This window comes from Cottoperca gobio, chromosome 5, assembly GCF_900634415.1.
Source record: "Cottoperca gobio chromosome 5, fCotGob3.1, whole genome shotgun sequence".
Lineage (NCBI taxonomy): Eukaryota > Metazoa > Chordata > Actinopteri > Perciformes > Bovichtidae > Cottoperca > Cottoperca gobio.
In genome coordinates, this window is record NC_041359.1 from 20432091 (window position 1) to 20450112 (window position 18022).

Here is an 18022-nt window from a genome sequence, read left to right on the forward strand (position 1 = left end):
AGGAGGATGTATCATCATGGGCTGCAGCGGGAAATGTAGTGCCAATCTAATCCATGAGTGTTAATTTGTACAAATGCACGGCGGAGTTCATCTCTGTGCTTCTGTTTACCTAAATAATGTAAAGTTAACAATTTGTATTCCTCCCACGAGATAAGGCGCAACTTCTGCTGTCTCGGCAGTTCACCCCAAACAACTCAACTGAGCTGTCATCACGTCGCTGCAAGGTGAGTGATGAGTCCCTCTGATGCAAAAATGAAATTTCTCCTGAACGGTTTGGTGAGACAACTTGTTTTCTGCTGTAACATATCATATCACATTCAGTGCATGAAATGTTTCTGCAAGATAAAACCGCTTTAGTTGTTCACTCACCATCGGTATTGTATTCTTCTGTGGTATTAGTGCAACTATATGGTTTGGATGTTTTAGGTATTCATTAGATAAATACGTTGAAATACGATGTCGATTTATTTAAATAAATATTTTTCAAGTTGTTAAATCACAGTATTTTATCACGTGCCACATCTGAATACAGGTTTAAAAGAATCTCTTATTCTCACTCAAACTATCACTCATTCAGAATCAACTCTTATCAGTATGAATACGATTGTTATAACATATCTCATGGCTTTAACTATCTATTTATTCAATTGTCACCATTCTGTACATTTATGGAAGTTATTTGGTTTATTTTGAAAACATACTTTTTGACTTGATTACATATAAAGCTGATTGAAGCATAGAGTATATTAAATGCAGTGGATAAAATTACAACTAATGAATATCATAATGTTCCCATCTACCTTGTGCAAAAAAAAGTTGTAGACCAATGCTGTAAGTCTAATATTTAGCAAAATAGGTCCTGCCTCCACAAATAAGTCAGACTGTACATTTAGCAATTACTGAAATAGCAAGCCTACGTTTTTCAATACAATAATCCAAATACTATTTTCCACACATTGGTGTCAAACCACATGCAGCGTTTGCTGGCACAACCGCTCAAACTCAGCTGAGGCACTGCACGAGAGCCACAAAGGGCCACACACTTACCTTTAAAACACTTTAACCTCCAACAATGTCTTGTGGAAGAACTCTTTAAACTTTTTAGAGTTGTCTGTTCAGCCCCTCCCACATTTACAGTATATACACATTGTTTGACATCTAAATCACTTTCTTTCAGTATTATTATTTTTTGTTATGTATGCATGTAGTTCTTTCAGAAGATGATGCATTCTCACATATTTCCTCATTACAATGGTGCTCACTCCATGACCACATTTTGTTCATCGCCATTCCCCAGTTATTAAATGTCACAATGATAAGAATCGCTAATCTCTGCGCTTTACATACAAGAGACCTCTTGTCATGCAGGAATATTTGCATGCTACTGCATGCGAGTTTCAGCCCTCCCATGCTTCTCAGTGCATGGACGGGTTAACCACAGGTTGTGATGGAAACAGTTTGACGCATTGCATTTTTGCTGTTTCATAATCTTTCTTAAATCCATGCAAAGCAGGAGATTTGCTCCCCTTTTCGCCAGCCCGTGACGACACAGGCAGGAAAGATTATTCTCCAGTTTCAACTTTTGCTGATTAAAAGTGCCCTGTACCATGTGCTGTATTAGCAGGAGGGTTACAAGTTTGCTGTAATTGCTAGTGTGCCTCACAGATTGCTGCTGTGGATGCAGTGTCAAAGACAGATTTAGAGACTGAAGCTGGTCAGATTATTCTGCTGCTTGAGGGTATTTGAGCTGGTCTGGTCTATCTGGTGTGAGATGTGTGTCTGCACAGTGACAGCTACAACACACTTGTGTGTCTGCACACAGTTTTGTGTCATATGATCCTCCAGCATAAACACATCTGATGGATATTTGTTTGTTGGCATTTAAAACTTTCTGTCTATGAAATCTGGTTTTACTAGAGTTTCTCAATCTTTTCTACCCTTGACCCCATTTCTGTGTTACAAAATAATTCTCATGACCCAAAGTTGTCACTTTCAAGAGCAAGGGGGAGCCTCAAACAGACTATATAAAGATTATGGTATATATAAGATATTTTCATTTACATTATCTCAGAAATATCAGTATGTACACTCAGTTGCCAGTTTATTCGGTACACCTTACTGAAACTAGTTATTGTGGTCATTCTGGAGGCTGCTGTTTTTATTGCTATGGTCTCCTATTTACTCACGTTACTGTATTGTCTACATGAAAGCAGCTTACCATGTCGCAACTACTGTACAGTAGAGTAGCTTCACCAACACTCGCATCTGTGCTTTGTTTTAATCCAGTTTAATCCCGCATTTACATTTAGTATCCGTGCTATGATTATTGCTTTCACTAGCTTGTACTATACAAAGGTACGGCACTATTAACGTCACCGCAGACATTGAGACGATGATGAATATTAGCCTGTGGTCATACAGGTGCTGAAACTCCACTCACATTTGATAACTAGCTACGCTGTGTCACATATTATAAAATAACACAAAGTTTGCATCGCAGCTGAAACGATTACTTGATTGTATAAAAAAAACTGAAAAATAAACGTAAATGTTTTTAATCATTTCAGTTATTTTCAAACGTTTGTGGGAACACGCTACACACCATCTGGTTTCAGCTTTTTGAATGTGAATATTTGCTGCTTTTCTTTATCATATACCATCGTAAACTGGAAATCTTTGGGTTTTGGAGTTTTGTGGGACAAAACAAAACATTTGGTTCTCTTAAATTGGTCAAATTAGTCCATTAATCAAGAATACAACGGGCAGATTAATCGATAATGAAAAAAATCTAACAACACATTCAGTGTATTTCTTTACTAAATACTTAAGTTAATAGACCTGAAGACACCGCGGGTAAACAATCATCCGACGTCTGACACATCCCAACCCCTTATTGTTATTTCTGTAATGTTCCTTTATTGAACAAATGACCCCTTTAACCACGCGAAGGCATCAAAGCTGTGTCTGCGTGTGTGCCTCTTCTCTATAGTGCTTGCCTTGGGAGGTTAATCTGCTCTTCCTTGTGCCCCAACAGTATCGTGCTCACTTCAGCTGCACAGGGCTGAAAGTGGGTCTTTGACTTGCCTGATAGCTTTTGACAGCTCACTCTCATCCCCGGTGGATCAATGGAGCTCAGCGCTCTTCATTAGAAACATCAATGTACCGCACATTCCCACAGGCTCAGCAACAACCCTTCAGGCCAGTCAGAGAGGGGAGCTTTATTTTGTTATTCTCCATAAGATCCTTCTTGACTTCTGTGGGACATTTTATTTTTCTTTAATTGAAGAATATTGTGGGAAAAGGCTGAAAGAGGAATAACTTGTTTGTTTGCCATTAGTTGTTACTTGATATATGAATATTATACAACATGTTAAATGTGAAGAAAACACGATTATTGTTTATTTTGGTTTTATATCGCATAAAATAACAAATATTCATAACAGGGCACTGATGCAAATCCATATCATGGAAGCTTTAGTCTCATATTTATTCTTAAAATAGTATTTTCGGTGTTTTTGTAGGATTGTAAATTGAATATCTTTTGTAATTTGGGCTCTGTGAAATCGCTACAATGATATTTTAGTTGAAACGATGATCAATTATTTAAAAAAGTACTTGACAGGTTAATTAATTGGACAACAATAATTGTTAATTGCTGCCTCCGTCACTGTGCGGACATATTAATACATTCATGAAGATCGTCTTGGAAAGCATTTTATAGATGTATACCCCTACACTAATTAAAAAGTAAAATCATTAGGTGGCGTATTTATTTGCTGTATTTCCTCATGCACAAGAAAAGCTGCTTATTGAATTAAGAAGCATTAGCTTATTTCTCTTGCTGAAATAAGCTTATTATTATTCAACTAGAAGTATACTAGCAGCATATTTTTCACCTTCAATTTTTTCTACAAAATGCATAAGCTAATTAAAATTGTGCTTGAATTAAAGAGTTTAAAATGCCCCTTGAGCAATCCTGCACTACTTTGCCTAACTGGCAAACGCTGGTCTGTCTGGTGGTTGTTTATATTCAAATGGGGAAAATATTATACAATTGAGCTCTGTGAAGAAGTTTGCCATGTGTCGATGCGGGCTGCAGGGTTCATTGTAAACACAAGTGTTGCGTCAGCATACACTTGAAATGATGGCATCACACATATGAAATATTGTTATGTGCAACAAGAAACAAATAACACGCATAGTGGAGACACTGGAGATGGTAGTTGGTCACAGAGGTTGTTGTCATGATGATAGTAGAGAGTATGAGCCAATGGCTGCTCTAATGTCATCATCTGCCTTTTGATTGGTTCTCTGACAATTTACACAGCTAATCACTGAAGGGATCCAGCCCACCTGTTTTGTCGCACGCACGCACGCACACACACACACACACAGAAATACATACATACACATGTTAACATAGGCAGCTAGCTGTCACACTGGGAAAAGCAGTGTGTCTCTCTCTGGTCTCATCATCAATAATGCATGGCTTTGGGAGGATGAAAGGCTGTTTTGGCTTGAGGCATTTGTCTCGTATGGAGAGAGCGACATCGTCACCAGTAGTTATAACTGTACATCCATAGACAAAGTGAACGCTCCTTCACATGGCCTTCCTCTGTAGAACAGCTTATCACGCTGAGAGTGGACTAATGCAGGCTAAATGTTTAAATGAGTTATTTAATGAATGTCAGGATACCATTTTTGTTGTCTGGATTAAGGATCTAAGGATAGAGTGTGATGTTTGTTGTTGTACATGTTGTAAAGCCTTCTGAGACAAAGAGGTTATTAGGGCTAAATAGAAAACGTGTACTTGACTTTTGGTGGAGCCACATTTACAGTACAGTTGTTGATTGCTAATTTCTAAAAGTAAGTATTAGATATTAAAAGTCCTAAATGTTTAAGATTCCACTTGATCATTTAATCCGTTTCAGGTGTCTTTCCAAAAATCAATGCTAAACTTCACCAAAATGATAATTTTGGTGAAGGTTAGCATTGATTTTTGGAAAGATTTCAAGGCACGTCTGTGCTGAATCCAAGATGTACTGCTGTGTTACAACTCCTTTTCCCCATAATGATGTGGATACATGGTGCACCTCACACAGCCTTGTGTGGCCTTCAAGTCGGGGCTCAGAATAGCCAGTTGAGCAGACAAACCATTTGGATGCTTGTTTGCATGAGAAACAGTAGAGATCATGCACAGGCAGCATGGCTCGTGTCACTGTAAAGGACCAGCAGCTGTTTGGCTGACACAGATATTAAGTCAGCAGTCCTGTCGCACTTATTTTTGTGTTTAAAGTTACTGAACAGTGTGTATCATGTGAGCAACTTCTCTTCTCTCTTATTTTCCTGTGAACCCTTTGGTTATAGACATTCATATGTAAATACAGTACAGTCTACGTGCGTACTTGTGTGTGTGTGTGTGTGTTTGCTATGTGTATACGGATGTGGGATAGCACGCACCAGCCCTTTGAAGTTCCTCATTCACTTCATACTCCTTTTCCCCATGTCTCATCTCTCTTTGAAGACCATGTAGCCATGATTATTAAAGCTGCCCTCTTTCCACTTCAAACGTATGGAATGAATATGGATATGATATGACACCAAACTTTCCACCGACCCTTCACTCCACTCTTGTCCTGCTGATGATCGGCCCTGCCATCTTAGCGGGAGCTGAACTTGTCATTCAGTGACTTGTCTTTGAGTTGAGGCATGAGCTATTTGGAGAAGCTATGACATTGCTTATCCAGAATGATGATGATATGGAGCTGCTGGGGAACAACTTCTTTCTCATTATTTTACTAAAGCTTGTGGTCCCGCTCTTTACGGGCCTCATCTCAGGTGCTCTGTGTCCTTATGCAGCTTTGTGAATTTTTACTAAACATCATCTGCTCGTTTCATCCACCATCCATATAATTTATTACATGGTAATTTGCATTCATCGTGTGAACATCGTTCAAATGTTGAAATATATTATATATAATGGATGTAGATGTTATCCTCTCTCTCTCTCTCTCTCTCTCTCTCTCTCTCTCTCTCTCTCTCTCTCTCTCTCTCTCTCTCTCTCTCTCTCTCTCTCTCACAATGTCCTCCAGCGTCAGGTTTTTCTCAAGGGGGTCATGATGACGTATCATAAGGTGGTTTTGCATGCGTGCCTTAGCCCATTAACTACATATTGATAACACTAATGTTTGCAGTTTCCAAAGCAGACCATATGTCTATACCTCCCCTCAGCACGCCAACAAAGAAAGCTGCTCACATAATGTGATGGTAATGCTATTTTGACTAAAATATTTAAAGTGGAAACTAAAAACCTCGATCACACAAACACTGAAAATGGACATTTCAAGAGATTGGGAGGGGGTGGGTCTAACCCTAACCCTAACCCTTTTAGGCAACTAAATATTGATGGATTATCAATCTCGAGCAAATTAAAACCAGTTATCTCTCCGTAAAAGTAGCAAACAAATGCTGAGATGATTTTAGATGAACATAATGTCCTCTGCTCCGCCGCTAACATCCATTTAGTGGACGTGCTAACTCTGTGGTGGATCTCTGATGTCCAGTGGCACTGTTGACCAGCCAGCTCTGTGCACGGATCAATAGCTCAATCGATAAGCGGGGCTGCTGGTTGCTGCGGTTTGGTCAGCACACAGAACCTCTCTCGCTCTGTTTTTCACTCTTGCTATGTTCCTCTTTCTCAAGTTCAAAAATAGTTTATTTGCATGAAATGGGTAAGAGCCATCTGACACTCTGTCTGTCACTTCCTCAATTTCTATCTCTCGGGCAAAAATCTGGATAAATGGGGGAAGGTAGGGGTTAGCAGGGGTTCAGTGAGTGGAGGCTGGATCATTTAGCTGCATTGGATTAACTGTGTGTGTGCATGTTTGTGTGGATCAGTGAGAGAGAGATTGTGTTATTTTCTGCAGGAGGGAGCTGTGTCCATTTGAATGTTTTTCTACGCCACCTTTTTTCATAACCCCTCCCCGTGTTTGCTCTTTAATCTTTGTCAGTCCAGGCAGCAATGATTCTCTTCATATTGGCCTGAAGGGTAGATGACTAAATAAATGTTTTAGGATGTTTTTTGTTTTTAAGGTTTAGCGATGGGGTTGCATGCATGATTTGACTGCAGAATGACTCCACCTTGTTGACTAGAAACTCTCACTTCAGGACCATGGTGAGCCTCTCTCTCTCTTATTTATATATATTTATTTATATATATGCTCCAGAATCTCAATTTCTTCAGACTTGCATGCACACTGAATTGGAGTGAAAGCACTCAAGCAAAGGCAGACAGACAAATAACATGAATCACTCTCCAAGTTTTTCCTCCTCTGTCTTTTTTTTGCTCTAATTTCTTTCCATTCCTATTTTTCATTATTCCTTCACTCTATGTTTTCTCCTCCATCTCTCTCCATTAGTGTTGTTGCAACCACAACATACGACCCGTGCTCTCAGCCCCTGGCACAAACGATCATTGCCTGTCATCGGCCGTGTCTGTCTCTGACACCATATGGGCCTCTCTCTATGTTTGGGTGTATAACGCCAGTGCCCTCTCCTCTGCCACCTGACTTGCAAATGAAAACACAGCCTGGCCTCATTTATTCTTTGCAGATCCTAATATGTTCTCCTCACTATTACTTCTTTCATTGTCATCCCATCTTCACTGTTGATTAATTGGGGTTTTGTTATTTGTGGTAAAATAATGCCAGCAAAAAGTAATTTAGGTTGTGAAGCAGACACAAGAACTATAATTAAAAGCTTGAGTTATGGAGGAAGGACTGCACCATTTCTCACTTTTCTTGTCTCCCTTTAGCAAACAGTCAGAGCTGTTTCTCTTTGGGAGCAACGTTAAAGTGTCTAAACTCTCAATACTACAACCAGGGACTTTAACCCTTCTGTAACAGCCTAATTGGCACATGATACGATAAACCCTCCTGTGCCTGTGTAGAACATTTGTGCCTGTGCTGATGAGTGAATAGAGGATATCCAGCAACTGTGTGTAACTTCAGCCCCAACAAATATTAGGTTAGATAAAGTTCGATAAAGCCCCGTAGGAGCTGGGTATCATTAATTGATTCTGTGTTTTGAGCAGTGAAGAGAGACAGGAAAAGAAAAACAGGTGTACAGCAGTATCAGAAGAGCTCTTCCTGTGTATCGGGGGAGAAGAACCCATGATAACATTCATGGGCCGGTTGTATGAATCAACACTGCTTTGTGCTGTTTCGGCCTTTCTTTAAACGCAGAATCTGATGTAATTCTTTCCTGCCGAGGATTGTTAAGCCAAACACAACTACTACTCTCTGCTTCAAGGCTCAGCATGGTCATAATTCATGCTACTCACAGAGCTGCACAGCAGTCATAAGGGGCAACTCAGCATCACCTACTATATTTAAGCACAACAGACTCTATTGGCTGTCGACACATACATGCTGTAACTAAAGTGCCTGAAATGTTTCACATCAGCACAACAAATGGCAACATAGAGAGGATATGACCCAAACTGTGGTTGAACTTTGATGTGTCTGTGCAGTTTCCTGTTTCCTTGCACCTCTGACAACTCTGAGTTCAGCGGTTCTTAGAAGAGTGTTTTTGAGCACCAGAAGCACCAACTCTTGTTCAGCTCATAAATAGAGAAATGTTCTAGCACTTTATCGTTATTTCAATGTTCCTAGAACAAGGTCTCAGTGGCTTTTATCTTTTAGATTAGATAAGATTAGATGAGATTACACTTTGACATTTGTCTTGCATCACAAGCATTCTCTATTTCACATAAACAGGAAAAAACCCACATGAATAGCAGCCAGCTTGTTATAAATAAAGACAGATTTAATCAGTCCTCTGACCAACATGTCATAATTAAATCAACTGTAAGTGAAGACGGTGAGACAGAGCGTTTTCAAAGATGAAGAAGAGGCTTCCTGCACACCAGAAGACACCAATGATTAATGCATAAGCAATAAAACATACTCTTGCTCAGTTTTAAAAGACCTTTTAACAAACTTTAGATACATATTGCTGGTTAACTGACCTTACTGAATCAGTTCACTGACTCTTCTCTACTTGTCCAACAGTTCTACCACATTTTTAGCAATAGTATCCCATAAATGTCACTGTGGCCACAGTAGCTTCCGCTCTTCTAAACCTACATAGTCTCACTTTAAATCACGCGACAAGAACCTGCACAAACATTATAATCACATTACACACACAGTCTGACACACACGTTTGTTCATGTGTTGCAGCTACAGCACAACCTAAACCAGTTGTATCCACTTGTGAAGCGACCTCAACAGATATTTACATATTCCCAATGTGGAACAGTATTTATGTGTGTATTTAAGTGCCTTGGAAATGCTCTCCTGTGCCCGTGTTAGCTAGCCAGTCTGGCTGGCAGGCAGAGCTCCAGCCTGTATGCTGGTACTGAGGGATTTCACTGTAATTCTCTGTAGCTGTGGGGGTCACAGATTCATTCCTGTGCTTTAATAACAGTGGGATTATCATGGTTCAGCCGGCGAACACTGCCTTCTCTCCCATCGCCTTCAAATGGCTTACAGCTCCATCCAGCTTCATCCATTCCTCCTATTTTATTTCTTTATTCCCCCATCTATTCCTGACTATCTGCTCCGTTCTTACGTTGGCATTCTTCCGTTTGTCTTGTCCATCTACAGTTTCTAATTCCTCTCTGCCCCCCTGTCTCTTTTCATTTTCTGGGATCTCTTGTTTGCTGCCTCTCCTCTTCTCAGCCAGACTGAGATGGGTTGGGCCTGACTGTGACTTAAGCACTGTTGCTAGGTGCCTAGGGATTTTCACGTTTGTGTGTGTGTGTTTTGCGTGCGTGTGGGTGTGGGTGGGTGGATGTACTGTGTGAGGCTGTATTGCTATGTGTCTGGCAGAAAGTTAGATGTTCTCTTATGTAAGCAGGTCTTGGCTGGGTAGAGCAGTTTAGCTTGGGGATGCTGGCTCAGGTGGAGAGACAGAGACTGATGCTATTTTGGGTATACTGCGCTTCTTACATCCTCCAAACGCATGAGTTATTCACTCACACGTGTCTCTCAGTTCTACCAAGATGAAAGGACAATAGAAAAGTGGTGGTGTGCAAATATCTGCAGTGACGTTTCATCCCCATGTCTATCAAGTACACTGCAAAATGTTGTTTATTTATTTACATATTTGGCAATAGCAGTCACTTCTGTCTAGTTCCGAAACGATTAAACACTTAATCGATTTGTCGATCTGCATACAATTAATAGCCAATTATCTAAATAATTCATTAAATGTTTAAAAATAAGTAAAAGCAAAAATGCCAGATTCACTCATTCCAGTAAGTACAGATTAACGAAACATAACGTTAAATATGTAGAACTTCACCATCAAGCGAATAAACTCATAATTGTTTTGTTTATAGCGCCATAAAATAGTGACTATTGTCCGTCACAGTTTCCAGTAGCCCAAGGTGATGTCTCCAAATGTCTTGTTTTGTCCGACCGACAGTTCAAAACCATCCAAAGATATTCACCTGACAATGTTATGAAACATTATAAAATATAGAATAGTTTTCTCAGTTTCTCTGTCAGCTTCAGTAAGCTCTCTCATGTTCCCTCTGTTTCAGAGCATGGCACTGGCCTGGCTCCAGTCTAACCTGCCTTGTGCTAACCCGACCAGTATCACCAGTATAAACCATCAGCACGCTTCCAGGAAAGCTTGCTGAGCAGGACTGTGCGGAAAGCCATGCTGTCTGGGACTTGGCGGCGTTCTCTGGGGCACCAGCAGCCCGCTGCAGCGCCTGTGGTGTCCCCCAGGAGCATGACAGTGTGTGGGGTCCCCAGTGGCACGGTGGTCCTAGAGGCCCAGTATGACTACAACTACCGCGGCGCTGATGGACGGCAGGTGTGCATCAGGGAGGGCGAACGGTTCATTCTTCTGAAAAAGACCAACACTGACTGGTGGCAGGTGAGAAAACAGCTCATGTATAGTTTTTTTGCCTTTTTGTCGGGAGAAGCAGAGATTCTATAAAAACGTGGACATAGTATCTACAGCGTCCTGTAGGTTTCTGATGGGACGTTTCAGTGTTGGGAAAGAGGAATAAGCTGAGCACATGTGATGTGTGTTTAATTGAACTCCTTCCAAAATCTTAGAGTCATGTCATGGTATATAACATCAAACCTCCACTAAGGAAAGACACATAAGCCTTTGAGACTATAAAAAATAAATATGTTAAGTTGTGGGTTTTCTCATTGCATCTGTTGGACGTCACAGGAAGTGTAGCGTAACTTCTGCACAGCTTTGAGGCATCAGCTGTGTTGGTAACGCTCTGTTGAACTAAGTGGATTTATGTTGGAGAAAATAGAAAAAGCATTTGGAAATCTGCTTGTTCTTTGACAGGTGCGGAGGATTGGGGCGGCCAGTAAAACAAAACCACTGTATGTTCCTGCCACGTATGTGACAGAGGTGCCCATTGCACCGATGCCCTCGCCACAGCGTCTGGTTGTATCTGACTCGCTGAACTCCAACCTCAGGATACTGCCAAGGGTGTCACTCTCTCCTGGCCAAAAAGAGACAACCTATAATGAACAGCATCAAGGTAAAGTGTGAGAGGAAAAAGAGAGTCTGAAAACAACATCTGGTGTGTTTTTCAGTATAGATCTGTATTTTAAGAGTAGAAAAGAAATGTGTGTTACTATTTGATCAAACTGTATTGTATTTAACGTTCCTTCCTCAGCGAACAAACCCATGTTCCGCTCCATGGAAAACCTCAACTCCAACAGTGCCTTCCGGGGGCTGGACAAGAACACCAGCACGAGTGGAGGCCACTTCCCCACGCTGCCCCTCTGGTCTGGTTTCACCTTTACCCCCAACTCTTCCACATCCTCCTCAGGCCACCTCATGGTCCCTGGGTCCCCCGCAGTTTCCATGGCACCACCAAACCCCAGGGTGGTCCCCATGATCACTCGAAGCCGGAGCTCTAGCAACCTGCCTGAAAACCTGATGGAGAACCTGTACGATGAGGTGGGAGGTGTCTTCTGCAGTCGCGTCAACCACAGGATGCCCAAGAAGTCTTGCAGCCAGTGGGACATGGTGGGAGCCAAGAACAACAGTCTGCAGGTAGGAAGAAGTACTACAAACTCAAACATCTGGTTTCACACAGCAGAGCCACACTGGGGCGTAAAGGGGATTTTCTGTACTGTATTTGTAAACCTGAGGGTTATTCTCATGTTTTTGTCCATTTGGATTTCATTAGGACTACCTATCTGTACCTATCTACCTATATGATCTTTCAGATCATTTATGTTGACAGGAAAGATGCAGGAGGCTTGCGCTTCTTTCCTCTATCAATGTTATTCAAGCTAGAATCCATGTTTCACAAATCTTTACAACAATGGTGGTGCGTAAAAGTTATGTCATAGTGACCAATAGTCACAAAGGACAAATATGAGTTATTGAGGTAATTTCTTCCATTTGGCACAAAGCTCCACTTGGACTCGAGGATGAATTGATTAGAGATTGATGGTCAAAGATCAAGGTCACTGTGACCTCGCAACATTCGGCCATAACTCCAAGAATGTATCTGCTAATTATGACAATTTCACACAAATGTCTATTAGAATAAAACAATTAAGTAAAGACATTTTGGAAAGACATGAATGTAAAGACTTAGGTGGTAATAGTAGTTTTTACATATTTCTTATATTTTTACACATTTTCCATTGTTGACCTTTGCAATGTATTTATTGTATACATTCCTTGTATGTGCAAATTTACTCGGCAAACTGTCATACAAAGTTTTTTCAACCCATTGAGATATCTTGTGCATTTCTCTTGGAACAAAGCACAGACTGATCTTAATTTCACATTTGTGAACAGTCCATCAGAAATTGTTTAACAGCAAGCAAGTACAAGGTCAAGGCAACAAAACAGATTAATCCAACACTTAAGTAAAAGTGTTTTGAATGTACATGCTCCCTGTCACCACACACTGCAACTGAAAACCTCAGTCAAACCTTCGACCGCTACTGTTAACGGTTATCAAAGCTTTACAGGTTTAAAGATATTGGAGTTACTCGTCCACAGTTTCAACTGTGTATTCAACGGTGACTTTATGCTTCCACTGATCCAAATTAGTTTCTAGAACAGTGAAGTAAATTCTGGAAAATAGGTCGAACAAATCCATCGCATGTAGCTGGTGTTTAAGGAAATGTGGGATTAGATTCACTTTGACTTCAAAATCTCTAATCTGATTTCAAGGTCATAACACCCAAATTGTAACCAGCCGTGTAACTTATTATAGTTATTGAGATATTATTCAATACGAGAAGCTTTTTTTCAGGTGGCAACAGATAACTTTACAACTACAAAACTGAATGAAAGAGAAAAAGATTGTGTGTGTGTGTGTGTGTGTGTGTGTGTGTGATCCCACCAGACGACTGTGGCATCAGAGGTTGTATTTGATTTGCGTCTGTTCTTGACCTCAATAATCCTCCTAGAGCAGCAATCAAGTTAGCATTGTGGTGACGTCGGAGCTTCCCTGTATTACATCGGAGGGATTACACAAGGCGTTGTTGTTGAGAGAAATATCTGTCTCGCAGATGAGGGAGGCTCCCACAGTCGAGATTCGCGTCCGATGAACCGTGCATGCAACGGGGACTTCCGAGTTTGGATAGCTGTGATCTCAGTGGAAATGACAGTGCTCTTTCTCATTCTCTCTTTCTTGCTGTCTGTTTCTGTCTCTGAGGACCTTCTTCGTTCGAGCCTTTAAGACCAGTGAGCAGGATAATTGCAGCCACATTCAGGTCATAACGCCCTGTTTTTAATCCACCATTCATTTTTGTCAGCTCTTTTACGTGCTGCCACACTGATGATGCTTTTCAATTAAATGTAATCTTTGTCCTCCAGGGGGCATAATCCCATTTGAAATTCATACATCCAGGCCATGGTCAAACCATACACACCAGCTTGTTCAATTGGCTCTCTACTCCCTCACTGCGAGTGGGACACAGATACCCCTCAAATGAAACCTGCCTGTTTGCTATCCCCGCTCCAAAATGTTACAACGAGCTCCCCATTGATATCAGGTCAGCAGAGACTCTTCACACCTTCCGTCGCAGACTGAGAGCCCATCTGTTTCGAGTGCACCATGGCAAATAAAAAATAAATGCGCATACATTTATTCTTTTTAATAAAGTTATTTCAATTTAAACATGTAAAAAAGTGTTATTTATCATACCAATCGGTGGCACTGTGTCCAATAAAGGGTCACAACGACATTAGCCCCTTGTTTCACTTAACACAGACATGTGTGGTGATATTATATGTATATTTAAAAGAATTTAAGGCGTGGTGTGAGGTCCAAAAAAATTAGTTTGTTGCCTGCGGGCAACTCCATGCCATAAAGGCTTCATTTGCCAGTACACTACCTCGTCAAAAGTATGTGGACACCTGGTCATTTTGCACACAAGTAATTATTGAACATTTGGGCTTTATTATGCTGATAGAATAGCCTTCACCACACATGATTGAAGGACCTGGCTGAAGGGATTTGCTCCCATTTATTGTAGTAGCGATCGTGTTGGGCGATAAAGCCTGGCTCCCATTTAGATTTATGAGACTTATCCTGAAGGTGTTGCCTGGTGCTGAAGTCCAGACCTCGCTTAATGCACAGAGGCAATGTCGTGTTGAAACAGGGAATGGCCTGCACCAAACTGTTCCCACAAAAATGGAAACACACTACTGTCTAAATATCATTGTTTGCATTTACATTAAGATTTCCCTTGATTGGAAGGGGCCTCGTCCATACCATGACGTGGATTGAGGTGTCCACATACTTTTGGTCATTTAGTGTATGACAGAGACGGAGAATAAATTGTTGCATTGTGTGTTTCCTGTCACATATCCCACTTTTCCCAATCATACAAGTTTGTTATTAGACTATACACACTATTACAGTACTCAGTATATCTATATCCATACAGCACTGACCAGTGTCTATAAATAAAGCTTAATTTTTGCCATTTTGTGGTAGAATCGAGTGCAACCAACTCTGACTAAGCACTTGATCATAGCTCTTATGTAGGTGAGAATACAGTGAAGCAGGAAGCTTCAGGTGAGCTCAAGACTCAGTGCTGCCCCCTGGAGTACACAACTACAATACATAATGACTCCCTCACATGCATCCATACACACCATGTTCCCTCTATCATTATCTGAAACAGCTATGTGTTATGTAACAGGGATCAACCAGCTAGCCAGTCAATCAGCTAGTGAATTATGTCTCCGCTATATTTCCTGGAAAGATGATCTCCCATGCATATCTTTTAAATGAATTTCACTGGATTTGTAGATGTCCTCTCTTGTAGCTGTTGCGTTGGTCCTCTCGATGTGGCTGAGCACATGCGTTTTTATAAGCTCTGTCTTAATCCGAAGTCTGACGAGTTATTCCATAGTAAGAGGTGGATTTATTTGTTTCTCTTTGTTGCTTCTGTCTCATCACTGGGATGATGTTTTTGTCTGCTAGTTGTGGTACTTTATGTGCCCGTTGGTCTGAACACACACACACACACACACACACACACACATTCTTGTTCACATAATGAAGTCATAATAGTTATAATATCTGTAGTTTACAACACTGACTGGACTATCCATGTACATGTGTACATACACAGAGACGTATGGCAACATAAATGAATGTAAGCGTGTTTGAACTGACACTTATACATTCACTCTAATTCAAAGATAAGCCTGGTGATATTCAATGTTGTTTTTATTGTCAGGAAATCCCTTGAAAAGACCAAAACCAACAGTATTGTGTGTGTAGTTAGAGCCTCGTATCATATTGTTCTGTGGCATAAAACTACCAGCCACAGGTTGCACTGGGTGACACGTTCTTTATTTTACATTTGTTTTAAAGTCTCAATAGTTTTTCCTCCATGGCCCACATCTCCCTGTCTTTCTTTCTCTTTCCCCTCTGCCCAAAGGTCCCATCGGAGTCCTATACCTCGCAGCTGTCCTGGCAGGACTCCCCTCTTTACACTGAAAATCAGTCAGAGAAACGTCTGTCCCAAGCGGAGCCCCCTAGCCCAGCCCCAGGTCAGCAGCCCCTTCAGGTCATAGAACTGTGGGAGCAGTACTCGGACCCGCCCACAGGGAGAAGCTACTACGTCAACAGCGCCACAAAGGAGAGGTCCTGGAAACCCCCCCGCCGGGCCCGTGGACGCACCGCCGACAAGGTAAAGCACCCAACACAGCCGGTGTTCAATCACTGTTTATTAATCCTCCTGAATCCATGTTTTTTTTTGTCTTTCACTGAAATTACTCTAAATTTGAAAAGGTTGCCATTTTCAGAGCTTGATGAAAGCTTCTTTTCTCAAAGGAGAGGATAGAAAAAGGTCAGGCTGTAGAATAAAAGAGTCTGCTCATTGATATGCTCGCATGGTTTGACTGTATCAGCACTAAAAGGAAGCTTTTCAGTTAAAGAACTTCATACGACCTAAAGGAGAACACCCCAGCTCGCATATTTCCTCTTTACTCAGACATGAGGAGGTGCAGAGAGGGTTGCACACACAGTGATCACAGGACGGGTTTCCACAGCTGGGAGTCTAAAGCGCTCTCAGGAGGCCCATATATAGAGTTTGCGCGACTGTCACTCCATATATTCTCACTTTGGAATAGGGTCACATTGAACTTCACACTAAATGACCAAAGTCATTGATACGGACAGACGGCTTTAAAGGAATAGTTCAACATTTTTGCAGAAATGCTTATTTTCTTTCTTGCTGAGAGTTCGAGAAGAAGGTTGATACCACTTTCATCGCTGTCCGTTCAACATACGGCTACAGCCGGGAGATTGTTAGTTTAGCTTAGCAAAATAGCTACAACTCCAGGAAATAGTCAGGTACTTAGTCCACCGTAAAAAAGGTGCTCAGACGTGCTGGTTGGCACATTTAACAGACAGATGTGAGAGTGATCTGGATCTTCTTATCATACTCTCTGCAAGAAGGCGATTAAACCTACAGTATAATTCCAAACTATTCCTTTCTTATTTTGTGGGTGTGGGGTTGAACACAACTGTACATTTGAGGCTGTAGGTGATAGCTAATGATGTATCTAAGACCTTTCCTGTTACACAATCTGTGGTTTTTATTTCTGTGTCTGTGGCAGGACTGTTCTGTACAACCTCAGACGTTACCCAGAGAAACCAGTCGTATGTCCCTACCACTTCCTGGAGCTGGAACAATGCACAAGGTAAGACTGCTGTACTACCGCTGCAGAAGGGATCAAATGCAGTGCTTCACCTCTGCGATGTCGATCACTTTGAATCACCTGCGTTGTTCTTAAAGTGCCGTATTAAAGTTGATTTGAGTGTAGGAAGGGAATCCCGCTGAATGTTTCACACATTTATCATATCGTCATATTTAATGAACATGATTTATTTTCATGTTTTATTGTTTTGTTCCTTCATTTATATATTTCAAAATCCACTCATACATTTGTCATTGTACTTTTATTCAATGATCCTTGTCACAAGGACTGAGTCATTGAGAAATGTTTATGACACTGTGTGCCAAGTCAGGGATTAGTCTAAGTGGTTGGTTTAGTTCTTCCGAACTGTCAAGAGACTTTTATAATATTAATTTATAGCTCTGTGCTATGATTGTAAGGATTTAATAGTATTATATAATCATTCCTATGAAGCTATGCTTTGGCAGAGACGGACAGAACAAACCACAGTGAGACAAAAGCACACATCACCAGCACATTTTCATACATTTGAATCTATTGTCTATGTGTTACCCAGAGTGCACACGGTGTCCACACCTGAACTGTGTTCAAGTTTAAAACGGGGACAAATTAAAAAGGAATTACATTTTTCTAGTCGCTCCATCGATGACCGACTCACTGCTTTATCTATCTGCCCTGTGACACACACACTTCCTCTCAAATGTTGTTTTTGTTGGGCTAATCCCTGAAGGGAACCACAAAGCAATGCCCTTTGATCTGATCCAGAAGCCATTAAGGACACGCAGAG

General features: G+C 41.0%; 1 protein-coding gene across 6 annotated transcripts in view; it reads left to right on the forward strand.

Moving 5' to 3' along the window:
• Position 1: 1 nt before the first annotated feature.
• arhgap9 (Rho GTPase activating protein 9) overlaps positions 2 to 18022 on the forward strand; it is a 37983-nt gene continuing 19962 nt past the window's right edge. For all 6 annotated transcript variants that reach the window (XM_029431625.1, XM_029431627.1, XM_029431630.1 and 3 more), the window contains exons 1-6: positions 2 to 224; positions 10610 to 10950; positions 11383 to 11581; positions 11720 to 12102; positions 15972 to 16223; positions 17155 to 17238. In XM_029431625.1, the coding sequence (XP_029287485.1) occupies positions 10729 to 10950; positions 11383 to 11581; positions 11720 to 12102; positions 15972 to 16223; positions 17155 to 17238 (1140 nt within the window). In that variant the 5' untranslated portion in view covers positions 2 to 224; positions 10610 to 10728. The remainder of the gene's footprint in view (positions 225 to 10609; positions 10951 to 11382; positions 11582 to 11719; positions 12103 to 15971; positions 16224 to 17154; positions 17239 to 18022) is intronic.